Consider the following 24,949-nt stretch of genomic DNA (forward strand, 5'->3'; position numbering starts at 1 on the left):
GATGAGGGAACTGGACCGAATGGAATAATGGAGGGATGTCAATATTACGGATACCCGAGTATTACAGATTCGCATACCCGAAATGGAATGGTCTTACCAACACCTGGCAGCATGTTGAGTATAAGTATATGCACAGAATATATTTAATGGATACTAGCTAACTACTTCACTATCGTTCAAGAAAGTATTAGCCTGGGGGATACACGCGAATTTGTTAATCGTAATGGTGCTTAGCATTAAGTACCGCCTTGCTCTGCGCTGTGTCGCTCATTCTTTGTTGTTTCACCTTACCCACACCCTCCATGGAGCCTGACAACCTTCTTTATCTGCTCTACTATTTATATGCATGGCCTCAGAGAAGCATGTTTCAGGTGTGAACAAAGAAAGTTTTCTTTGCATCAATCAATGAAGTGGCCTAGAAGAGGTATCGACGCATCAATATGAAACTAGTTTACAACGGCTGCTCCTACCGTAGGACGCCTTGATACCTTTCTATGTTGGCCAAACGTAAATATAATGTACAGTCGCTGAGGCAGTCAAAGCATTCGCAAAGTATAGAACCATCCAAATGCTAGCATGAACGTGGCGGGCTTTTGCGAGTCATAGAAGCATGGTCATTTCAACAAGTCCATGCCGCAACGATACCGTCTTTGCGGCCTTCAACAAGGAAGCCATCCTTGAGTCGTACACGCTCGACAGTTGCAGGCGATGGACCCTGTTCATCGGCACCGACTCCAGCGCCACAGTCCCAGTGGTGGCCATCCGCCTTGTCATAGACCTTCACAACGTTTTCTCCCGCAGCCGCAACGATCCGCTTGGTGTCGAACATCATGCTCGTAATTGGTTTGTCATAGGCGTAGGCATCGTAGATCGATCCCATTCGGAGGTCCCATATCTGGAGGGAGTTAGCACTCACGTAACACAAACTTGGACGAAAGAACGTACCCGAATACTGCGGTCCTGACTTCCAGTAACCAGATGCACATCGTCGAATTGTAGACAGGTGACAGGGCCGGTATGGCCCACCAGGCTACGATGCACCTGCCCACTGCGCAGATCCCACAATCGTACCATACCGTCCGCCGTACCACAGGCTAGGGCGGCGTCAAAGCACTGAACGGCTCCGACAAAGTCCGCCGATGCGTCCGGCAGGCGTCCTGAGGGGCGCCATTGCGAATCTCCTCCCAGCGACGACGCCTGCGCGGCCGCCCAGAGCACATCAAGCGTTTGGACGCAGCGCCCCTTCACCAAATCCCACTGTCGCAGCGTCTTGTCGGCGGACCCGGAGATTAGGGTGTCACCCTTGAAGTGAAGAGCAGTGATCTCATCGACATGAGCGTCGAGTGAATAGACATAGCAGTCCTCCAATGTGGTAGAATGGGATGCCACCGAGGCGTCATCGGCTGGCACAGTCTCTTCATCTCCGTCATCGCGGCGGGTGATGCGATTGTCGCGAGTGCTCGTTGTTCGCGCGCGGCTCAGATCCCATAGCTTGACAGACGCATCCATCGAACCGGTGGCAACTATGTTGTCTTCAATCTGAAGGCAACGGACCGAAGCATTATGTCCATCTAGGAATCCGATGCAACGACCAACATTGAGATCCCACACCCGCACAGTGTCATCCAGCGCAGCACTGATCATAGTACCAAATGGATAGTCAAAATCGATCGCGGTGACCATGTCTGAGTGGGCTGCCATCTCCTTGATCTCTGAGCCAGGGCTGAAATGTTCATGCAGGATCGGCATCGAGCGTTTCCCTGTTTGATCAGTCGGACATCACCGAATGCATGCAAAGAGCGGCACTCACTTATTGATTTTTGCTTGACGCTCTTCGGGGAGGGGATCTTTTGGTATATAGACTCGGACATGAAAGATGCATCAATTGCCGGGTCTTCCGAGACAATCGAGTCGTCATTTGCTTCTGACGACTTCGGTGTCGCTGGGGCCTGAGCCTGTGCTTGTGCCGCTTCTTCTTCTTCAAGATCTTCCAACTTATTATCCACCTCCGTCACTAGCACCTGGTCAGTCACTAGCCACATGGAACTATCTTGTTTCACACTCACGTTCATGTTCCAGTTCCGCTTCTTCCATCTCTAAGTTGGCTAACCGGTCTAAAACAATTTTGCGCATGTGGTGTAAATTGGCAATCTTGTTATCGATCTCATGTATCTCCGAGCTGCACATGTTTTTGCGGACACCCATCAGGTCCATGCGGCGGTTGAGCAAATCTCGTTCCTTCCTCAGGTCCGTTGGCGCAGAAGGCAAAGCGTCATGTGCCTCCCCATCTTTCAATAACTTTTTGCTCTTGGAAGAGCGCCGGCGATGGGCCTTTCTATATTCTATATCATCTTGGGAGGCCTGGAATCCTTGAAAAAGCGAGTAGGAGCTGCTGTCTTCAGGAATGTTCATGAGAAGCTCATCAGGAAGGGATGAGATCGCTCGCGATTGGATTTCGGATGTAGAGAGTTTAGATCGGACCAGATCGGTGGGGGTGGTTTGGGTCAGGGAGAAGACATTGCGCTGAGCGGCAGGGCGTCGCAGCTCGCGCTGGATGTCAACCATAGCGTGGTGGTAGTGGCCGCCGTTGGACTCGGAAGTCGGTCCCATCAGATGCCCAGCAGTCGATGTGACTTTCCGTCCAAAAGCCTCAATATGACGAGTCTAAATCGCCATCAGAATGCCATGTCAGCATTTGCCTTTTCTGCCACCAATGAAACGAGAGGGAACGCTACCGTGATGCCGGTCCCTAAAAGACCATCCTGCTCGACAATATCTGATAGACCGGAGGGCGACTCATCACGACGGTGCCTGTCCATGACACCTATACCGACGAGGGGAGCGAAGAATGGTATGAGGCAGTCAAGCCCATACGAGGGTTGAGGCGATCGGAGGAGTGAGGCCCGTTGGACAGGATGCGGTCGTCGGTCGGGCAGTTGGTCGGCTCTCTTTCAGGCCTTGGAGATTGCGGAAAGAAGTTCTGGATGGATGGAGTTGCACGCGATGAATTACCGTGTTTCGGGTGGTAATTTACTGAAGAGAGCTCGAGCTCCGTTTCCACCTCAGGAAGGGAGAAGTGGACAGTGGCTGTGCTGGACAAATTGCGAGGCGAGCGATGATTGCGAGGGAAATAGCCATGGTTCCGGAGAAATGCGCAGAATTCAAATATTTAAACCAACTCCGCCAGCCATTCATCCCGGTCTTATCTTCCCTCTTCAGGTTTGGCAAGGGGAAAAGAAAGCTCAGGCAGGGTACATGAGATGACGGCATCACCAGCCACAACCCTGCGGGACTAGAATTAATTACCCACTGCCCGTACGGTACATGTATACCAGTCCAACTCAGGTCTAACCTGGCAGTTAGGACATGATGCCGGTAATTACCGCGTACAGATGTATACCTCTTCAATCAGGACCGACTTGGTTTCTCCCTGCCTCCAGGTCGTAATAGAATAAGCTGACAGTAATCAGTAGATCTGTGATCTCCAATGTGTGGTTTCACATCAATCCCTTATAGCCCACCGCCCACCCACTGTCGAAGTGGAAAGCTTCACATTCGAGTCAGACCGTGGAGATCGGCAAAGCTAGCGTTGTAGGATTCTGTAACCCTCAATACTTACTTAAGTCCGATATCGTTCCTTGGGAATGTTAAACTCCTAGCCGAATCTCTGCTTCAGATTGTGAGATTGCATTCTGTTCTTTTCTGATATTTGCAACATCATGGATACGGCCATTGATCTTTCCGATGCCTCCAAGGCGTTGGACCTTGCTAATATTCGCTTCCAGCTGATGTGAGTCCACCATGTATGGCCGATCATCGGGAATGATCCTGCTCCTCCGTCCGTCCCTATCAAAGATCCCCTCATGCTCGCATCATCATCCCTGCTGACCCTCAACTCCCCCCACCATCATAATATCATAATGCTACCACTCGATTCCACGCTACTCAACCACTTCCCCTACTCACGGATCACCTCATTAATGTTCCTCCTCTAGCCGACTTGAAGATACCATCACTTTTCACCTTATCGAACGGGTCCAATTCCCCCTCAACAAGCCCGTCTACACCCCCGGTGGTGTCTCGATCCCCGGCGATGATATCAGTCTCCTGGACTACCTACTTCGCGAACAGGAGCGCATCCAGTCGCGCGTTCGCCGCTACCAGTCGCCTGACGAGTACCCTTTCTTCCCCGATGTTCTGGAAGAACCCATCCTGGCGCCCCTGGAATACCCCAAGATTCTGCACGACAATGACGTGAACGTCAACAGCATCATCAAGCAGCGCTACATCGAGAACATCCTCCCAGCCGTCTGCGCTCATTTCGGCCGAGAAGACCGCGGCGAAACCCAGGAGAACTACGGCTCCTCCGCTACCTGCGACGTCAGCTGTCTCCAGGCTCTGTCGCGTCGCATTCATTTCGGCAAATTCGTCGCCGAATCTAAGTTCCAGAAGGAGCCGGAGCGCTTCGTTAAGATGATCAAGGCTAACGACCGCGCGGGTATCGATGCTGCTATCACCGATGCGAAGGTTGAGCAGAAGGTTCTCGAGCGCTTGGCGCTGAAGGCTAAGACATATGGTACGGACCCCGCGTTTCCCGCGGAGAACGGACCCAAGATCAATGTCGATGCGGTGGTCGCGATGTACAAGGTAAGATCTCCTCAAGACATTCGAATTTGAGATTAAGGATATGGCTAATTACCTTCCAGGAGTATGTCATCCCCCTTACCAAGGTCGTCGAGGTCGACTACTTGATGCAACGCTTGAAGGGTACACAATGGGAGTGAAAAGGAACGAGTGAAGATTCATCACTCATATCTGCACAATTCCCTTAGACGTTATTATGATACCATCGAGTTATGCAAGAAAGAACAAAGACAGATTCACCATGTGGAAGAGAAAATCAAAGTATTCTTTAGATCGTGGGTGGGCATCATGGGTTGACATCTATGGATGTTCCAGAGACAGCTTATTACAGTCGCTTGGAACACAGCTTACTACAAGCAAAAATGGCCTTTCTCTTATCTAAGTGAATTCTGGTCACCATTACGGTGTGGAACCTCGATACGAGGTCGACCACTATCTTTGCTATACCGTAGATTGAGAGCCCCAGGTGATCAACTTATGCAGCGCAAAGTGACAGTCTAAGCTGCATATATGACTCAGCAGCATAATACCCCGCCTTGTGACGAAATATCCTCTCATTGGAATCTTGCCTTCACCGCCCACTCTAGATCGAAACACGTGCCCACAGGTCCCGCGGCCCCTGGGCGCCGCACGCGCGAAACTGACTGTATACAAAGAAAGGAATTCATGATTTCCATTCACTCAATTTTGCGTCTGACCTCCCGAACCTATAAATTCTTGCCTCCCTAGACTTCCGCAGTGCTCTGCGCTTTTTTGCACCCAATATCTCTTCTATTGCCATAGTGACCGCAACAACACCAACCCCCGATTGTCCGTCTGTGTGACGAAGTGCGTCGCCCTCTGGCGGCCGCAGCCCAAAATCGCTTTTGAACACCCAAAATCATAACTGTCGTCATGAGTCAAACATTGACACCAAGACAAGCAGAGGAGCTGTAAGCTTCTCTGCAAATTCCAATTTGAGTTGTCTGCTGATCCACTGATACAAGGCTAGGCACAAGTCCCTAATAGCTTATCTATCTACCATACACGCTGATCGAAGCGCTGCGACCATACGCGAGGAACTCCCGATCGGCGACGGCTTTGACGACACTGCTCGCAAGAAATATGAGGGACTGCTGGAGAAGAAGTGGACGAGCGTGGCTCGGCTGCAGAGGAAGGTGAGATGCATTAACTCTCTACCCCGCTCCCAATCCACTCCGTTTGCCTTGGGCGCCCCTGCGTGCGAAAGAATCGCATGCGCTGACATTCACCTAGATCATGGACCTAGAGGCGAAGGTATCGACCTTACAGGCTGAATTGGACTCCATGGCCTTGACGTCCCGGTCACGACCCAACCAAGACCCGACGAGTTGGCTCCCCTCATCACCGGCGCGGCACAAATTTCAGTCGCACCGCGATGCAGTGACTTGCGTTGCTTTCCATCCTGTCTACACATCGCTGGCGTCGGGCTCCGAAGACTGTACCATCAAGATCTGGGATTGGGAATTGGGGGAGCTGGAAAGGACACTCAAGGGTCACATTCGGTCGGTTTCGGGTTTGGACTATGGCGGGCAGAAAGGGCATACGCTGCTGGCGTCCTGTTCAAGTGACCTTACAGTCAAATTATGGGACCCCAGCAATGAATACGCCAATATTCGGACGCTTTCCGGGCACGATCATTCCGTCTCGGCGGTCAGCTTCCTGCCCAATAATGGAAATCTGCTTGTGTCGGCCAGTCGCGATGCCTCCATTCGTATATGGGATGCGTCCACAGGCTATTGTGTGAAGACGATTCGTTCCAATGATAACTGGATTCGAGACGTTTCCCCTTCGTTCGACGGGAAATGGCTGGTCTCAGGTGGTCGAGACCAGGCCGCCACCGTATGGGAAGTTTCGACGGCAGAGGCGAAGGCTACGCTATTGGGCCACGAGAACTATCTCGAATGCTGCGTCTTTGCGCCGCCGGCCAGCTACAAATACCTCGCAACGTTGGCTGGGTTGAAGAAGCCTCCCCCTGCAACCAGCTCAGCCGAGTTTGTTGCAACCGGCGCCCGAGATAAGACAATTAGACTCTGGGATTCACGGGGCAGATTGATCAAAACGCTGGTCGGCCATGATAATTGGGTTCGAGGCCTAGTATTTCACCCCGGGGGCAAGTATCTAGTCAGTGTGGCGGACGACAAGACCATCAGATGCTGGGATCTCTCTCAGGAAGCCAAGCTCGTCAAGACCATTAGTGATGCGCATGGACACTTTGTGAGCTGCATCAGATGGGCTCCCAATGTGGTGACGGATGATGCTGCGACAGAAGAGACCACTGAGGCCGGTCCTGGGGCTCAAAAACAGGAGGCAAACAAGAAGATTCGGTGCATTCTTGCCACAGGTAGTGCGGATTCATGTGTGAGAGTATTTTCATAGTCCGCGAGACCCAAGAAGATTGCAAGATTTCATTCTCAGCGCTCTAATGTCTCCCTATTGTTCTACTTCACTCGTGACAGGAATCGCGATGCATACATCCTTCTTATTCATTCTTCTTCACCCCTTTTGCCTGCCCCGTCTGGATATAAAACTTTACTGAGATGCTGTACATTTTTGAACATCATACCTTGGCAATGCATGTGAGGGAGCGGGATTATGTCTACACTGCCTTTCGCCCTGGGTTTATTGCAGCGAAATCGTTCTTGTTGCTCGAGATTGAGGCGGAAGCAGTCGTTCTAAGGATCTCGCTGGCTGGGATGAGTCCGCGAATGGTTCAGGTTATGCTATGGGCACTTTTCTAAACAAAGAGGATAATGACATGTGATGACTTTTGCTCGAGGGTCCGTATATGATCATTTCGTGCGTAAGTGTCTTAAGGTAGTACGTGTCGAGTGGTGCATTGCCCAGTCGGCTCGACACTCTAGCTGCCTTTATGCTCCCGCGGTCCTCACCGCGCAAACCACGGCTTATTCCCTTCCCTTCCTCAGCCCACTCGGATCTCCCCCTCCGCTCCACCTTTGCCCTTTCAAAAAGTTAATTGATCGCGGCGCTTATCTATTTGACCTGCCATGCTGTTAAAACGCAACGCATCGGACTCCAGGTGATGTCGCAAGTGATGTCTGTGTTGCCCCGGCCATCCTGCACTTGACTATCCTCACCATGGCTTCGCCCGTCTTTGAACCCGTCGAGACTTCGATCTCTCCCAGCGCCCACGAACAAACGGATTCACTTCTCCCCAGGCCAGTGAGCCCTGGAGCAACGTTATCGCAGGGCCCATCACGGATTCTACCGCGGCTCTATGTCTCTCATTTCCTGTCAACATGGAATTCCCGTATGTTTGAGTTCGGAGCCGTCTTGTTCCTGGCCTCGATTTACCCCGGAACTTTACTATATGCTTCTGTCTATGCGCTCGTGCGATCCTTTTCGGCCGTTCTCCTGTCCTCATGGCTGGGTTCTGCTGTGGATCGGTCCAATCGACTGACTGTGCTTCGACATTCAATCGGTACGCACATGGATCGTTGGTTTCGAAGCGACGTTAGACTGATGGCGTCCTAGTTTGGCAAAGACTCCCCGTAGCGGGTTCCTGTGCTTGCTTCGTGGCGTTACTTGCCCCATTGAACACGACATTAAAGACACTGCTCTTTTCAGCGACAGTGCTGCTAGCCTGCGTTGAGAAACTTGCTGCTACGGCCAATACAGTAGCGGTGGAACGAGATTGGGTGGGTTTACAGTCTGTGCAGCTACACAGTATCACCTGACGTTTCAAATAGGCTATTGTTGTGGCAGATTCATTAGAGATTCCTCGTCGAGGTAAGCTCTCTGGTGTGAGTCAATTGGACGTCGGCTAATTGTATAGACCTTAATGCTTCGATGAGAAGGATAGACCTTTTCTGCAAGCTTTTGGCCCCTATTTTCATCTCGCTGATCGATGGCTTTTCCACCAAGGCTGCAGTGTGGACAACCCTGGGAGTCAATGCTACTTGTGTTGCTGTTGAATATGTTGCTATCGCACAGGTATGAGGTTTCATCCCGTGTCCAAACATCGCTCATCATTTCCAGGTCTATGCTTCAGTCCCTCAGCTGAGCCGCCACGAACCAGTTGCCGGATCGGAAGGCCATCAAAGCAACGCGAATGAACCTCGAAGCGCAACTCAGCGATTAGCACAGAGCCTCAAAAATGCTGCTGCTCCATGGATGGAATATGTTAGAGACCGCCTCTTTTTGGCCAGCTTCGCTTTGAGCCTGCTGTATTTGACGGTTTTGTCCTTCGGGGCAACAATGGTCACTTACCTGCTACACACCGGTTTCACTCCACTGCAGGTGAGCGCGATGAGAATCGGCGCTGTAGCGGCGGAGCTGTCAGGGACGTGGGCGGCTCCGTTCATCATGAACCGGATCGGGCCCATCCGGTCCGGATTGTGGTTCTTGAATTGGCAATTTGGATGTCTGGTCACAGCAGTGGTAGCCTTCGCCTGGCTCGACAACGCCTCTCAGGTGGTCGCTGTCAGTCTGATTGTGGGGGTGGCTCTGAGTCGGATTGGATTGTGGGGCTTTGATCTGTCCGTGCAACTACTGGTGCAGGAGGTAAGAGCTGTTATTGCTATACTTGAGAGAGGTTCGATGCTAACAAGAGCAGGGAGTCGACGAATATGTACGGGCTCGGTTCTCCGCGACTGAAATGGCTCTCCAGAACGTGTTCGAGCTGGTGTCCTATGCGACTACCATCGCATTCCCTCTACCGGAGCAGTTCAAATATCCCGTTTATATCAGTTACGGTGCTATCGCGATGGCTGCAGCTTGCTTTGCGGCGTATGTGCGCAGGGAACGTGGCCATTTGCTCCACACCTCCACCTGTCTAGGCGGAGACAAGAAGCGCCTGTCACCTGAACATGTAGTCTATCAGAGATTGCCCTGAGATGTAGATCTGTCACACAATGAAGAATCATGCATAAACCCGCTAAGCCGTCCACTCCACCTTCCCTTAATCCGTTCCATACCCCGTAGACGCAGCGCGGCCCGCGGCGGGCGGGGTTTTCCGGCGGTCCTTGACCACGCTGGATGATCATCCGTCAATTCTCCACCAAGCCCCCGACACAAACAGACAACCACTATGCCTGCTCCAATTCAATCACAGAGGTCATGGAGGTATCTTCCCATCCGTCTCGCCGACGAACTATGCTGATTGAAAGGCATACTGACTATGCCAGGCTCCTCAAGCACGTGGCATGGGCCGATCAGGTCCCCGGCGCCGCACGGGGTGTCTGACGTGCCGGGCGCGCAAGGTCCGGTGCGATGAGGTCAAACCGACATGTGCCAACTGCACACGTCTGCGTCTCCAATGCGCCTATAAAACGATCGTTCCGGCCCATGCCCCGCGAACTGACTGCCAAAGTCAAGCTGCAAGTTCCGCGACCGTGGCCGCACCACCCTCTGACCGGCCCGATGTGAACTTCTTCCATACTGTTCTTTGCGAGGACCGGCTTCCAGCGTCGTCGCCATTGCAGCAGCCTGCAGGTGCCCTTGCTCGTCCACCCCCTACACTAACTGTTGATTCTACGTCATTTGACGTTCTGAGTCTCATCGAGGAAATCACCTCCGACTTTCAGCAGAAACATCCCAACCTAACCACTAATGGCTCCAACAACGTGTTGGGTGAGGCTGGGCCTGCCAATGTCACTACAGAGACAGCCAGCCACGATGGAGAAGTGATGAACTGGGTCTCTGTTGAGGACCGTAGCGCAGCGCCCATCAGTCTGGGCGCTCATTCTGATCAGGCGGATACAAACGCCCCCGATCCCGGACAGACAGCGTACGAAGCTCAACTCTTTACGCATTTTCTAGCAAGTGGCCCGCCTCCTACGATCTTCGGACCCGTTGACTTGGACTGGAAGTATGTGCGAACACAGATGGTACGTCAGTCGCGTAGGTGTCGAGCTGTCTTGCTTGGAATCTACTGTTACTCGGAAGTACATCAGGCGTGGGTCGAGGGGAAGTCCTGGAATCGGAAGTCCAAGTATCATCAGCTTGCATGCTCAGAAATACAGCCATATCTGCATGGGGTGGTAGAGAACTCAGTTCTAAAGCAAATATTCACGACTGTGCTGTTGCTAATGCTTTCTGAGGTAGGCGTTTCTCCATGAGTTCTGGGTCTTGAACTGACGAAACAGCTTCTGTCGAGTCCAAACCTACTCAGTGCCGGCACGCCCTCTCTTCACTCAACATATCTGCTACTGCAGCGCTTTCATCATCGGACTAGGGCCTGGTCGGATGCCAGTCGTCTTATCGTTGCCTGGGTCTCGCTGTTAGACGTCAAGGCATTGATAGCTGGGCGTGAGGGTGATGCGCTCATTGAACTGGGACGACTTCCGTCAGCAGACAAAGCAGGTGAGGACGCTGCACCCGAGAAAAGCAGGAATGTGAGGGATGATGAGGACGACAATCCCGAGCCTGCATTTCTCATCCGCCAGGTCATTACCGGTCCAGCCTTCCAGTTCCATCTGCAGACTCAGCAAATCCTGAGGCGGATTGTCTTCATCGACTTGCACCACCGCAACCGCGGCACTGTAGGTGACGAGTTTGAGGTCCTCCAGTTGGCGCATCAAATTGGCGCCGATCTAGAGACGCTATGGAACCAGCGTCCACGCGTGCTCGACATCTACAGCACCCCTGAGGAGCTCTGCGACACTCTACAGCCTGCTGTCGCGTGGGAGACGTGTCGGGCCTTTAGGCAGTATATCGCCAACTTTCTAGCAATTTTTATCTACTTGCACCGAGTCGCATTCGCCATCTACCCGCGGACGGATCGGGTGCATCGAGCTGTGGAAGGCATTATTCAGCTGGCAACAGTCGAGACACAATCAACATCAGAAGAGCAGCAACATCTGCCTGCGAGCTTTGTGTGGCCATTGTTTGTGGCCGGTCTTGAAGGTTCCATGGAGCAGCGGCAGTGGATTTTGTTGCAGATACAGCAGATAAGCAAGAGGGGCGAGGACAGTGATAGTAGACCTCGGACCACACAACATCCGCATGCAGAAAAGGTGTATCTGCTACTAGAGGAGATGACTAGACGGCAGGACGCATCACGAACATGGGCCGATTCACGCTGTGTGCGACGCGAATTGTTTACTGATTTCTTCGTAATGATCTGATTGATAGTTTAGTGATCCAGATCGGCGCACCGACCGCTGCATGCAATACGTAAGCGCCGGTACGTCATCTGACTCGCAAGCTCCTGGCAACCTCCTTGTTGTTCTGTGTTGCAAACCCAGATATTTATTCTTGAGTCGTCTCGCATCGCCGGCGTCTAGGGTATGGCCCATGATGCGATCTCCACTTCTAGTGACCGAAGATGATATTCGTGCCGAGGATCCTCTCATCCAGCACGAAGAGGAGCCACTCTTCGCTCCGCCGGCCAGCCATGCCCTATTCCGTCTCTACTGGTTGACAGCCATTGTCTGCTGCGGCGGACTGCTCTTCGGCTATGATTCGGGCGTGATCGGTATTTGTGATCTCCATTCTTTTCGACAGTCACTATAATGACACATTCGTGCAGGAGGAGTCTTGACTTTTGATTCCTTCCACCGGTCTTTTCGATATACCTCAACCAATGAGACGCGCGTCAGTGCCATTGCCGTGGGTGTCCAGCAGGCTGGAGCCCTGGTGGGCAGCCTGATCGTATGGCCGTTGACGAACCGCCTCGGCCGGCGCCCTGCCATGACCGTTTGTTCTTTCGTCTTCTGCATTGGGGTGATCTTCGAGATTCTCGACACCCATACTCGGTCTGTCTTTTATCTAGGCCGTGTCATATGCGGCCTTGGTATCGGCGGCTCTGCGACCGTCATTCCAATCTATCTATCGGAGATGAGTCCGACATCGATGCGTGCCCGCCTGGGCAGCTGCTATCAGTTTACCTTCACCATCGGTATCTTGATATCGTACTGGATCGATTACGGGATGCAGTACGCGCCCGCCAATGCCGCCCAATGGCAGATTCCATTGGCCATGCAACTAATCCCGGGCGCTCTGATGGGCTTGGGCATGCTCACTCTGCATGAAAGCGTGCGCTGGCTGCTCGCCCACGACCATACAAGCAAAGCCTGGGACAGCCTGGCGTGGATCCGCGCCTCCCGAGGACCAGAAGTCAAGGCAGAGTTCCGGGCGATGCGGTCAGCCATTGAGCGCGACGTCCACGCCACGGCCGACTTCACCGCTCGCGAACTCCTCCAGAGATCTAACGCCCATCGCTTGATCTTGGGCATTTCACTATTTGTTCTCCAACAATCTACAGGGGCCACGGCGATGGCCTACTTCGGACCGCAGTTCTTTTCCCTGCTCGTCGGGGGCAGCAGCGCTGCCTTGACGACCTCCGACTCGACCGCGCGTCTCACACTATTACTGACGGGAATCTTCGGTCTTTTGAAAGTGATCAGCTGCCTGTTGTTTATCGTGTTCGTGGCGGACCGCTTTGGCCGGCGACCATTGCTGATCCTGGGCGCGTTCTCCATGTCGGCGTGCATGCTCGCGACGGCGGCTATTCTCAAGACGAGCTCGATCGCTTCGGACTCCAGTTCCGCCGCGGCGCTCTCCCCAGCTTCACTCGCCACCATCCTCCTGATCTACCTCAGCATCGTGGCGTACAACCTCTCGTGGGGCCCTCTACCCTGGCCGTGCAGCGCGGAACTGTTCTCGTCGGCTCGGATCCGCGAGCCGGGGGTGGCGATGGGGGTGGCGGCGCAATGGCTGTCGAACTTCGGGTGGTCGTCCGCGACGCCCTATCTGCTGCAGGGGCTCGGGTGGAGGACGTTTGCATTGTTCGGGGTGCTGGATGCGGGGTTTGGGGGGTTGGTGTATGGGTTCCTGCCGGAGACGCGCGGGATGAGTCTGGAGGAGATCGACGGTTTGTTCGGAAGTTATGGAGGGGGGACGGATGCAATGTAGGGCTAGGAAGAAGCTTATCCAAGTAGTTTGTGTTCAGACTAGTTTATTATCGCCTTATCCGCATACCCGTCGTACCTTTCTTTCTTCGCGAGAGAGAGAGAGAGAGAATATCAAGATGAATGAATGGCTAGGGTTACATCGTGGCGTCTCTCCCCTCTTCAATCTGTGTTTTCCTGGGCCCAGTATCTACCACCGATTCATTCGGCTCGATCTCCAAACTCTGATTGTTCCATGACCACCCCCAGCCCAAGCAAGAGCACTCCTCAACCCCGAAAACCGGCCGAGTCCCAGACCCCCCAACCCAGCACAGCCCAGCCCAGCCCAGCCCAGCCGCCGGCGCAAGATCCTATAGATCTCCCAGGATTGAACCTGCATCCCAAACGGGGATAGAACTAAGCCGGAACCCCCAGCTCAAGCCCAAGCTCAAACCTACTACCTTACCAGTAAGAGTCCCAACCCAAGCCTAAACCTAAACACACTAGTACTGGGCAGCAGGGCTCAAGTCCACAGACACTCAAGCCACAGGTATATAAAAAAACCTTAGAACCCTGGAAGCCCAAGCAGAACCCCCCAATCCCGGACCCAACCAAGTTCACCACTCACAACATCTCAGGCCCGCCGCCGGGCTGAGAGACTCCGTCCGGGCGGGGGCCACTCTACCTGGCATCGCACCCATCCCACCACCCAACCCTTGAAACCTCAGCTTGATACCTTCACTCTAGGTAGAAAGCCAAAAAAAAGTCAAACGCACCGCAGCGCAAAAAGAGAAACTAGCTGGCTCGAGGTATGACCCTGACCCTGACTCTGATTCTATCTTTCCTATCCTAACCTTTTTACACGGGGGTCGGGGTCAAGGCAGACAGGAAGGGTCAGGGGGCTGTCTCGGCCGAAGCGGAAGCCGAATCCAAACCGGAAGTACTGTACTCCGTCTGTACGTAGGTAGGGGGTTGAATTGAGTTCAGGTAGTCGGAGGAGGTACCTACCATCGTTCAATTTCTCTGATTCATTCAGAAAGGTAGGGGGGATGGAGCTTTTGCTTTTAGAAATAGAATCTGTTGTTATGGAGTGAGTGTCTATTGCGACTTCTGGGAGAGTGGGTAGATATACGAGGGTAGAGAGTAAAACTTATTCAGATACTAAGTGAGCGAATGAATGGGTTGAGCTTTGCTAGAGTATGGATGGAATCTAGATCTTTAGTGATAAGGAAGTCACCTACCTATATGCCAGAAGGAAGGAAGGAGGGAGGGAGGAAGGGAGAAGACCCAGACTCGTCTCCGATCTTGAATCTCGAATCTAAAATACAGATACAACAATAACCTAATCGTTAATTCCATCCCTACGGAGTACTCCTACATTATATGAGTAGATAATCAACGTCTGTAAACCTCCCATCCCAAACCCTCCTCTCTTCTCAACAAACAAACAAACAAACAAACAAACAACAACAACCAAAAACAAACCAAGCGAAATCCAGCCCACAGAAGCGGAACAACGCACCGTATCTCCTCGCAAAGCTAAAAACAGTACGAACGATCGATGATATGATAGCCCATCAATCCGATCAACACAACAAAGGAACGCAATGACGTCGACGGGAAGAGCGGGGCCCTCGATCAGTTTAGACTAGCTAGCGATTTCGATTTCGATATCGATTACTTCCCGGCGGGCGCGATGCCCGGTTTCTAGATCTTTTTCCTCTCAAAGGACCGGCAAAAGCAAATCTAAAACAAAAGGGAATGCGGTTTGGCGTACTGCCAGGTGGCTGCACCCTAGCCTATTCAGTACAGTCAGTACATTACAAGAAAGAAGCTTAGTTGCTGGTTGGTTGACTATTGACTCGTTGAGGAATGTGTATTATGGAATCTCGGCTTATGAATAGACAAAAGGCTTGCTTGTACTCCGTATAGTGCGCAGTATACTTCCACCGGCTTGGATTGCGGCGGTTCGGATTAGTGCTGGGTTTGATGATAGCTATATCTATCTGCTCTTTGCTGAGGCTACTTACTCTCCGAGCAACATGCACTTTCTAGCTTAGAGCTGCAAGATAAGCGACTCAACACTACTTCTGATCTACCGTATACTCATTCCACAGAAACGTCAGAAAATGAGTAATTTGTACACAAGGACTACCTAGGTACCGAATCACACATACAGCAAATTTGCTAGCGATGATCATCCCCTCATCCATGAGGCAATTCATCCAAGAGGCAATTCATCCATGAGGCAATCACCAGCAAATAACAATACCCATACCATAGCCATACCAAACCCACAAGAAATAGCAAAGTCCCTCCCTCCCAGGCAGTGAATTTTCCGTATGCTTAATCTGCCACCATAAAACGCCAGCTCCGTGACCTATCCCGCTAGAAAAAAAAAAAAACGCCCCGACCCATAAAAACATCGCTAAAGTAGGAACTCACAGTCTGAAAATCAATAAACCTCCCCCCGCAGCCTGCCCTGCCTGCCGCCAAGTTCGGTTTTCAGCGCCCCCAAATAGAAAAATAGAAACACACAGATACACACACAGGCTCCGCTCTCCAAGCCTGATGTCATATGAACTCCCGTCGGATTTTAGGGGGGGAAAAAGAAGATCAAGCATATCCCCAGAACGAATCAATCAGTAAGCCTTCCGCTATGCAGGAGAAGCCGGGCACGCTCGAATACCGGCAACGATATAGGACATCAATCAATCAATCAAAATAATTCGTTTCACATGTCGAGCAGTTCATTGAAGAACTGATATTCAGGCACCTGATCCAGTGGGACATCATCTGCGGTCTTGTTGTTGTTGTTGCTGCCGCTGTTGATGGGGGTGGGTACAATCGGCAAGGGACTATCAAACCCGAAGGTCATGGCAGCGGCAGCGGACGTAGTAGTGGAAGCGGAGGAGGTGGTGGGGGATGTCATGGACGAGGAGGTCGAGAGACCCGGGGGAGAGGCTGTGAGGGAAGCAGTCGAGGCGGATGCCAGTCCGGCCCCAGTGGACGCATGCCCAGCCGCACCCATGACCATCATATCGAGATGATGACCGCTGGCCCGACGGTCCGCAGCGGCATGGTCGAGGGCGGTGATGTGCTTGACCATCTGACTGAGATGGAGAGCGATAGCGGGATCCCCACAATCGCTATGCCGCAGCAGCTCGGTCTTGAGGCTTAGAATCTCACTACGGAGGTCGTCAATTTCCGAGTGGAGCTTGGTGTTCTGAGCTTGGAGCTCGACGTGCCGTCGGTCCAGCTGCTCGTTAATCTTCTTCTTCTTCTGCCGGCATTTGCTGGCGGCTAGGCGGTTCCGTTCCAGGAATCGCTCCCGCTTAGCCTTTTCGTCGTCATAGGGAGGGGTGAGTTGTTGTTGCTGATGTTGCTGCATCGCAGACCCGGAATTCATCTCCTGGAAGCATCGTTTGTCACCGTAGGGAGGCGGGGTGGGCTGTCCGTTCCGCACGTGGGAGTTCCGGGAATACCGGCCGAAGTTGGGATTCATGGTTGTTAGGGTTGTCGAATCAGAGATAGAGAGAGGGTGAGTGAGTGAGTAGATGAGTTGTGATGTAGAAGACAAGGGTGAGAGTGGGTGAGTAATAGTGAGTGTGGGGGGAGTAAGTAGATATGGCCAGAAAGTAGCGAAAGTGGGAGGGACCTGAAGAGGGGGGGGAAAAATTGTTGAAGAACCGAGGATGGGAGAAGGAGAAGAATAGCAGAAGAGAAGGAATAAAAGTAAAGCCCGAAGGACTGCGTAGAAGGCGGAAAGAAAGAGGGGAGGAGGAGGAGGGAGGAAGAGGGAGGGAGGGGGGAGGGGAGAAAGAAAAGACTGGAACAGTATCAAGACTCTTGTGATACCAAGCCAGCGGGAGCACAAGCAAGACAGACAGACAGACAGACAGATCAGTTTCAATCAAACACCAGTAGAGAGGGAGAAAGTGGAAGACTAGAACCGACAATCCAACCAGTCTAGAAACAACAAGATCAGTTCATCAGTCACTCAGTGCAGTTAATTAGCTTCTAGAGCGGGCAGCGGGAGTCGATCCCCTCCCTGTTTCGGTGGAATGGAAAAGTGTATCTCTTGAGGTGAACGACTAGGAATGTGTCAGGATCCGTGTGGGCTGCAATGGCCCGTGGATATGCAGCGAACCTTGCTGGAAGACGGGGGGGTCCAGAAGCAGAGACAGAGAGAGAGAGCGAGAGCGAGAGAGAGAGAGAGAACGAGAGAGGGGAAGAGAATGAAAGGGACCAGCCGAGACCCATTGACATCACTTTACTTACTTAGCTTACTTAACTTCTTAGTATAAAGTAATCTACAGAAAGCTATCTGAATCCGGCAGGTGGAGGTCCTGAGGAACCAGGCCACCCACACGTCATCTCACCAGCACAAACCAAGAACCCTGCCTGAGGTTCACCTTCAACGTTTGCTTTCCCAGTTTCTCTGGGTTGTGATTAGTGGTTGAGCCAGTCCGGAGCCATCTTCCTGCCAACCAATCGCACTCCACTGACCAGCGGACCTCATTCCGCCAATGAGACAACGATGCTGTAAAGGTCTCTCAAACCATGGTGAATCCATGATAACTCCCCTCCTAGGGTATCACCCCCCACTTCATTTATTGATGGATCCAAAAAAAAAGTCATCATCGTCATCAATCATGAAAAAGCGACAGACGTATGTCGAGAAAGAAAGGAGAGAAAAAGTTTAAACAGAAAAAGAAAACGGATGATCCCCCCAGGTGCCCGCAAACAGGAATAAGGACAGTATAACTATACTAAGTACTAGTACTCCGTAGCATGATACAGACTGAGGGATTCGAAATCCCCTGCTATCCCCGCATCGGCTCATTCATCCGGCGACTCACCGGCCGCTGATCGACCCTGAAGGTGCTTTGTATAGAGTAGACGACGTAGAGAGACTCCGATAGAAACCACAGAAGCAGGTTCCCTGAAGGTTGAAAGCTGGTATCACCTCTCGACTCTCCAGTTCTTGCTCGTCTCCACGCGGCCCGCTTCCAGGGAGAGCAATCATCAACCAATCCGCCCCCTCTCTCCCTCTGCCAATGTACTTCGCCCAATACCAAGAAACCTGGTTTTTCCTTTCGCCAAAGAAAAGTCCTTTCAGTCACTCACTCCCCGTCCCGTCCTTCGCCGACCGGAGATCTTGAGAGACGGTTGGTTCAAGAAGCGGATGGTATTCTGTACACTGCAGTACATACAAGATCCCATATAATCCATATACTTTGATCCCTGTTCCCCGTCCCGAAAATCAACACGAATGAACCCGCTGGGTCATCATCCAGTCAGTAATTGATAACATGTAGAAGGACGGGAAAAAGGTCAATTCAACGGCGTAACCCTGGTTTCCAGGCTGCTTACGAGTATTTGCTCGGCCGCTTCAAGCCCAGCTGAGTTCACCAATATGGTTCCTGCCCGCCGTCAATCCCGCTCACCATTGAGGATCCCCACTATAACCTACAGCCCAGCAATTGGACCACCCGGTCAACGACAAGCACCTACTATACAGATTCTGGCAAAAGGGGACAAATACAGCGACCACCCAAAAGTACTGACTCTATGGGTACCTTTGCACCCCACCCCCCACCCCACTAGCGTCGCCCATCTTCCCCTGATGCGGATCCCCAATGACTTCATATCAAACCCTCTATCGCTTCCTGACCTTCTACGAGTACAAGTAGACTATCGTCCGACCAGCAAACATTTTGCTCCCGGATATAGTCCCGGACCTCTCGCCTCTTCCCCAAGTCATCCCTCCGTGGTTGAGATCATGGCACGCCCCATTTGCACGGATCGCCGGCGTCGTCTCGGCAGGTTGCGATGCTCCCATATGCGTAACTGACGACTGATCCCACGCCAGTGCTCCACGAGCATCATCGCAACTCGTTCGCTTTCTATCTCCTGCGCGATAGCCCCAAACGTGTCGCCATACCCCTCCCGCCCCGTCAGCAACGGTCCGAGCACGCGACCCAGCCGGTCCAGCGTCAACAGTCCTGAACCCCCACTCGTCCGCCCTCCACTCTCACCTGGGCCAGAGCTCGGGGCCTCCTCCTGCGCTAGTCGCTGCGTTTCATGCAGGAGTATTGCGCTGAGACCAATGACTCCACAGATGAGGTGCAGCTGCATGGTGTTCGTCAGGGCCAGCAGCGCGAGTCCAATGGCCTTGACCTTGACGTAATTCCGCAGCGAAGCTCCTCGGAGAAGACAACTGCGAGGCCATTCCACTCCGTCATCCACCAGGGGCGCTTGGCTGATGCTCACTAATATCCGATATAGTGCCGGCAAGCCCAAAAGTCCTCCGGGTAGACCCGCCAGTAGTGCCTGAAATGCTCGCGCGATGCTCTGCACCATCGGGTCATCCATCGCACGAGCGCCAGGCTCGATCGCCGTCAGGGGTAGGTCGCTACGCCCGACCGTCATCTGGATTCGGTCGGGTTGTCGAAGGGCAGACAGCACCAAATGGGCGAAATGGTCGTATATCCGCATAGCCATTTTCGGGTGGCCGGGATCGACGAACACGTCGCGCACCGGGGCAGCTGGAGCAATGACGTAAATGAGCGAGACCATTCCATTCCCTGCACCTCGCGCATCCTGGTGGGGTATAGCAGGGGCCAAGACCTACCAAATCGTCCCAAAGCGGTAATCGTAGCTACAAAACATACCGGTAATCGGAGTTTCGTAGGCGCAAACTCGGCAGGTAGCGTCAGTAAATTATAGCCCCCCAGACGCGCCAATTCCTCCAGGGAAAGCCCCATTAGTGAAGTCATATCGTTCGCCCGACCTCCCACATGTGCCAACGTTTTCATCCGGCGTAAAGTCCGACTGGTGCGGGGCCCCTCCGACGACAGGCCCAGATGCAGCGTCGACCGCATCGTGCGCAGTCGCCCATAGAGTCGGTCTCGCCGGCCGGAAGGCACCTTTTCATTAGCGGTAGTGGGGAGAGGCTGCTCTAGCACCTAGTCAGCTAGATCACCAAGCGTCGAGCCCGGCTGAATTGTCCGCACGAACCCGAAAACTGGGAATGTAAGCCATCGCCCGACATTCCTCCCTTGTTGCTCAATGGCAGAGGCGGGAGCCGGAGCTTGTAGGCCAGTTCGTTGAATGCCAGCACGGCGGCGCGCCGCTCGACCTCAGCTATCACTGAACTATCATCCGAGGTTGAGAAATAGACACTGTCTCGCGAGGAACTCCCCGAGCCAATCGAGCTAGCTGCGGCGAACGGGTTGGCCAGTTGTTGGTAACTCTCCGTATCATCGTAGGTCGACGAGGCCCCCGTTTGGCTTGACTCGGAGCTAGATTGTCTGGTCGTCCGGGTGGTATTCCTTGTATGGTTCCCACCACCGTCTGAGTCGCCCACTTCATTCAGAGGATCCGCGAATGGGTTCTGGCAGAGAGTCGGGTCCGCTAGGGCAATGGGCATGGAAAGACGCTTGGAGGGATCGTGGTATACCGTCCCGCTGGTTTGATCCGAATGAAGAGAATACATTGTGGTATCACTCACCTTGCGAGCCTCGCCAGCCTCAGTTGACTGACTGCTGCATTGTGGAATTGGTGCAAATCCCGCACAACATCTCTCCACGGTGCCACTTGTGTTCTCCGGTCCTGTGGTAAGCTCAACCAATGCGTTCAATGATAGATCCGGTTGCCGAGATTTGCGGAAGCGAAAGAGAGTTTTGAAGCCGGTGAGTCTCCTGAAACTTCTTCGCGTATACTTGGGAAATACAGTCGGCGCGACAGGACTCAGCTGCCGGCGGATGAGCGGCTGCGTCTGGTCCCTATTACTACCGTCTGTTGTGATGGTAGCAGTCTCCGACGAAAGCTTTGTCTTTACCACGGTGGAAGTGTGCTTGACGGGCTCACTTCGACGGTCACGGTTGACTGGAGAGATTTCCAATGCGCCCATTGTTGTGGAAGGGATCAAATAGTGCGATTATGCGAAGCGTCGGAGGCCACAAAGCCTGTTTCGTCGAATACACCATACCTACAGAAAGTAGGTAAGGGCAAAATGAGGTTGTATCTGGGACTTCGCAATATACACCCACTGTCGCCCTTGCCTTGGAAGTATGCTAATTCCTCAAGGGAGGGAGATGTGTCGAAGCCGGAAGGCTGTGAAAGCACAAGGAAAGAGCGGCCACGTCCCCCTACCATCTGTCATCGCACAGACACTGTAGACTACAGTCGTAATCACGTACAAATACAACATACAGGTCAATCATAAACATCACTCGGATCAAAATAAATCGTAAGAAAGAGAGAGAGAGAGAGAGAGAGAGAGAGAGAGAGAGAGAGAGAGAGTCATACAAGCAATGAAATCTATTGTTAACAAGTCCAGCGCCCAATGTTAGGTTTCTGGTCCCCTATAGTTCCGCTGGCGGATGGGAGACTAACAGAAAGAGCAAGTGTAGACACCAGATGATACCGTGTAGGTTTACCTTTGCATCGTGAGTTCCAATGAGATGGAACAAGGAAAAATATAGGGAGAAATATGACCGGCGGAAAGTAAGCTACCATCTGTCGAACCCTGTGCGAGAGTTTCTGACACCGATCCTAGCGCCAAACGAAGAACGCCATCCTATGCGAATTGTGAGTATATTGGCAGCGCCCGTGGCGCCAGCGGAACGGGTAGATCGAAAAATAACATCAATTCATGATAGCTCATCAGTTTCACCCTCGAGGAGGATATACTGCAGGATGTCGCTCAGAGTCAGGACGCCCTTAAGCCGAAAGTTCTCATCCACCACAACCAGGCGGTGAACGCGAGACTTGCGGATAGTGTCGAAGATGGTATCCAGACCATCATTTAGGGAGCACGTATAAATGCCCGGGAAATCCTAGACACCGGTTAGCCGACACAGTCTGCAAACGACGTGTGGAGCGTACCCACCGGAGATCGCTTTTTCAACGCCTCGCCCACTGTGAGGCTGAGATCATCATACACTCCGCCTTTGATCAGGGTGATTACGTCAACAGCTTCGAAGACATTGTAGACCAGTCCTGGAAGGCGACAAACTTGTTAGCCACGATACGAGGCTATCGAAAAGTCGTGTGTGAGTGAAGAACTGGTCTTACCCTCGGAATTCACAATTGGCACGCTAGATATGCTCCGTTCGACCAGGATGTGAATAACGTCGATGACAGGCGTATCCATGGATGCCGTCGCTACATTCTGGTACGAACCCAGCAAGATCTCACCAAGCGGCTTGCGCAGCTTTTGGGTGTCCGGAACATTGACCGCGACGAACTTGAGAATGCGATACTGAGTGACGACACTAAGAACGAGGGATCGGTCCGTCTGACTATCATATGTGACCAAGGGGATACGGCGAGCCCGCGATTCCAACATGCGTCGACAGGCTTCATATAAAGGTCGTTCGGGGTCAATCGATATCGTCTCGGGAGGGGCAACGCCTAGCGCCTTTTCCACCTCTGGCCAAAGTATTAGTTCTGCGGGACGCATGTAGGATACTCGTTGAGCTGCGCACCTCGGAGGTTGTCGAGCCGAAATTGGTCAATCTGGTTCAGTGCAGCTGGGTTCTGGAAGTAGTATTGAATGACGTTGATATAGTCGGAAGTGGTCAAAAGTCCGGCAAATTTCGATGCTTTGGAATCCCATAACGGCGCCGAGACAATACCTGTAGATCACAATGCACCACGTCCATCCGGTCAGCAAATTGTCCTTCCAGCACAAGGACGTCGCCCGGAGCATGGCGCAGTCGCAGACAAATTCATCTCGCCCGGAGACGTTTAGGGGAAACACCTGCCATTCTGAATGAGGATATTCAAGCTCTCCTTGACGGACAACGCCGTGTCGAAAATTATGAGTCGGAAACTAAGAGGAAGGACATCGTAACTGGTACGGACTTTGAGGAAGTTGCGGATGGCACGCTACAGTGAAAGAGACAAATCCAGGTCTCTATTAGCCATCGCAGCCAAGCAATTGAGGGCGCATGGAATTGCAAATTACGAAACGGAGAACAGATGGGCAATAGCTTTTCGGCTGTCGACATGCTCGCGGGGCAATTTCGCCCAACACATAGGTAAAAAATCTTGGGGTATGCGGATGAGGGGTTGAGGCAACAAGGCTCGGACGGGTAAAGGAAGACGATGATCCATGCTGCAAGACATGGGGCAACAAGACAGGGGAGAGATGGCGACTCACAAGGCCCTGACGCTCTTCCCGATCGATGGCCCTCTCGGGCTGGGCTGGGGGCATTGGTTGCGATAAACCTCGCGGCCGGAGAAAGGAGGCGGGATGCACGAAACCTCCCTCGTGAGCACGGACTGGCCGACGGTCTAAGGTGGAGGAGGGGTGGGAGGACAGAAGAGTGAGCGGAAGGAGGGAGGAGGAGGGGGCGTGAGGCTGCGACCGGGATCGAGATCGAGAGTGGAAAGTAGTGGTGGTGAGGGGGAAAGGAGCTGGAGCTGTCGGGTTAGCGAAAGCAATAGCCGTAGCAGTAGCGGTAGTGGGCGAGGAGAAGAGAGAGTTGTCGTGGGTGTTGATAATCGAAGTAGTAGACGAAGTAGTAGAAGTCGTAGCAATAGTAGTCGTTGTCGTCGTCGAGGGCGGCAGGCCGGAAGTGGTGGTGGTTCTGCCCGTGGGGACTCGCGCCTGCCGCTGGGGAAAGTCCTCCGTCATGATTGATCGATGGCTCGACCACCGCTTCCAGTTGTAGCTCCGGTGTGGAGAGTGTATGGGGAGAGTCGAGAAAGCGAGAATAGCAGCCAGCAACGAGCAACGAGCAACCGTGCCTGTGCAACGACAATAACTACTCCCAAACTCACTTTCCCCGACACGGAAAATAAGAGTTCAAGGCTAAATGAAGTCCCTTGCTTAGACTTGAGTACACTATTGCGTGACAAACAATCTCCCGATGCTTGCGAGTGGAGGAAGAGAGTATGGAGGATAATGGCGGCGGAAGTAATGAGGTGATGGTAAGAGGATAGGTAGAAGTAGAGGTTCCCCACGAGCCGAGGGAGAAGGATTGATAATATGTCTACTGCTCTTGGAGAGATCACTTGATAAGTCCTACCAGGTGAATTGATGTGTCTGCCGGGACAAAGTACCTGTTGACTGATCCATCGTACCTCTCAGACCCCTCGGACATTACCTGCGAAGCCATCGTTTGATCACCATGAGCGCAGGATCTGGGGTTCTTGTCCGGTTGAGAGAGATAATAATGCTAGGTGACATTCCATGCTCAAAGGAGTGCATCTCCCTCTATTCGCAACAATCCCAGGGAAGGTCACTGTTTCCGTCATCGACTTGCACCGAACCCCTCTCCGATTTGGCCGAGATGCTTCATTTCCCATCATATTGATGCCTAAGGCTATATTGTGCTCCACTAACACTCACGTGATAACTGATCTATAACAGGTACCATGACTATTATTATTGCCAGGGCTCGGGGCCTCTCAATCAT

General features: G+C 52.7%; 9 protein-coding genes across 9 annotated transcripts; 5 read left to right on the forward strand and 4 right to left on the reverse strand.

The window, feature by feature from the left end:
* Positions 1–351: 351 nt before the first annotated feature.
* On the reverse strand, positions 352–3,206 carry mdv1 (WD repeat-containing protein). Its single transcript, XM_025692555.1, has 5 exons — positions 2,736–3,206; positions 2,067–2,664; positions 1,811–2,014; positions 946–1,760; positions 352–895 (listed from the first exon to the last, which is right to left on the reverse strand). Exons 1-5 carry the CDS (start codon positions 2,817–2,819, stop codon positions 620–622), a joined length of 1,977 nt encoding a protein of 658 aa, XP_025553745.1. The 5' UTR covers positions 2,820–3,206; the 3' UTR covers positions 352–619.
* A 366-nt stretch (positions 3,207–3,572) lies between these two features.
* On the forward strand, positions 3,573–4,885 carry BO97DRAFT_404120 (chorismate mutase ARO7). Its single transcript, XM_025694895.1, has 3 exons — positions 3,573–3,790; positions 3,996–4,647; positions 4,707–4,885. Exons 1-3 carry the CDS (start codon positions 3,720–3,722, stop codon positions 4,782–4,784), a joined length of 801 nt encoding a protein of 266 aa, XP_025553746.1. The 5' UTR covers positions 3,573–3,719; the 3' UTR covers positions 4,785–4,885.
* Positions 4,886–5,538: 653 nt separating this feature from the next.
* Positions 5,539–7,409, forward strand: BO97DRAFT_476497 (WD40 repeat domain-containing protein; the record flags this gene model as incomplete). Its single annotated transcript, XM_025700486.1, has 3 exons — positions 5,539–5,576; positions 5,636–5,801; positions 5,899–7,409. The coding sequence occupies 3 exons, from the start codon at positions 5,539–5,541 to the stop codon at positions 7,039–7,041; spliced, it is 1,347 nt and encodes a 448-aa protein (XP_025553747.1). The 3' UTR covers positions 7,042–7,409.
* A 224-nt stretch (positions 7,410–7,633) lies between these two features.
* On the forward strand, positions 7,634–9,560 carry BO97DRAFT_404124 (putative iron-regulated transporter). The gene is made up of 6 exons (XM_025694896.1): positions 7,634–8,104; positions 8,158–8,321; positions 8,373–8,412; positions 8,459–8,616; positions 8,662–9,186; positions 9,239–9,560. Exons 1-6 carry the CDS (start codon positions 7,762–7,764, stop codon positions 9,515–9,517), a joined length of 1,509 nt encoding a protein of 502 aa, XP_025553748.1. The 5' UTR covers positions 7,634–7,761; the 3' UTR covers positions 9,518–9,560.
* Positions 9,561–9,741: 181 nt separating this feature from the next.
* Positions 9,742–11,750, forward strand: BO97DRAFT_432772 (Zn(II)2Cys6 transcription factor; the record flags this gene model as incomplete). The annotated part of the gene is made up of 3 exons (XM_025697563.1): positions 9,742–9,747; positions 9,810–10,724; positions 10,770–11,750. The coding sequence occupies 3 exons, from the start codon at positions 9,742–9,744 to the stop codon at positions 11,748–11,750; spliced, it is 1,902 nt and encodes a 633-aa protein (XP_025553749.1).
* A 565-nt stretch (positions 11,751–12,315) lies between these two features.
* BO97DRAFT_432774 (MFS general substrate transporter) lies at positions 12,316–15,125 on the forward strand (the record flags this gene model as incomplete). The annotated part of the gene is made up of 5 exons (XM_025697564.1): positions 12,316–12,321; positions 12,361–13,283; positions 13,401–13,498; positions 14,262–14,323; positions 15,054–15,125. 5 exons carry the CDS (start codon positions 12,316–12,318, stop codon positions 15,123–15,125), a joined length of 1,161 nt encoding a protein of 386 aa, XP_025553750.1.
* Positions 15,126–16,094: 969 nt separating this feature from the next.
* Positions 16,095–17,276, reverse strand: atfB (bZIP transcription factor atfB). The gene has a single exon (XM_025691002.1). The coding sequence runs from the start codon at positions 17,017–17,019 to the stop codon at positions 16,249–16,251; it is 771 nt and encodes a 256-aa protein (XP_025553751.1). The 5' UTR covers positions 17,020–17,276; the 3' UTR covers positions 16,095–16,248.
* Positions 17,277–19,035: 1,759 nt separating this feature from the next.
* Positions 19,036–21,803, reverse strand: BO97DRAFT_273756 (uncharacterized protein). Its single transcript, XM_025691003.1, has 3 exons — positions 20,538–21,803; positions 20,152–20,478; positions 19,036–20,065 (listed from the first exon to the last, which is right to left on the reverse strand). Exons 1-3 carry the CDS (start codon positions 21,430–21,432, stop codon positions 19,278–19,280), a joined length of 2,010 nt encoding a protein of 669 aa, XP_025553752.1. The 5' UTR covers positions 21,433–21,803; the 3' UTR covers positions 19,036–19,277.
* Positions 21,804–22,174: 371 nt separating this feature from the next.
* Positions 22,175–24,165, reverse strand: snf4 (AMP-activated serine/threonine-protein kinase regulatory subunit SNF4; the record flags this gene model as incomplete). Its single annotated transcript, XM_025696799.1, has 6 exons — positions 22,175–22,360; positions 22,414–22,523; positions 22,599–22,955; positions 23,012–23,161; positions 23,285–23,414; positions 23,689–24,165. The coding sequence occupies 6 exons, from the start codon at positions 24,163–24,165 to the stop codon at positions 22,175–22,177; spliced, it is 1,410 nt and encodes a 469-aa protein (XP_025553753.1).
* Between the last annotated feature and the right edge of the window lie 784 nt (positions 24,166–24,949).

This window comes from Aspergillus homomorphus (assembly GCF_003184865.1).
Source record: "Aspergillus homomorphus CBS 101889 unplaced genomic scaffold BO97scaffold_8, whole genome shotgun sequence".
Lineage (NCBI taxonomy): Eukaryota > Fungi > Ascomycota > Eurotiomycetes > Eurotiales > Aspergillaceae > Aspergillus > Aspergillus homomorphus.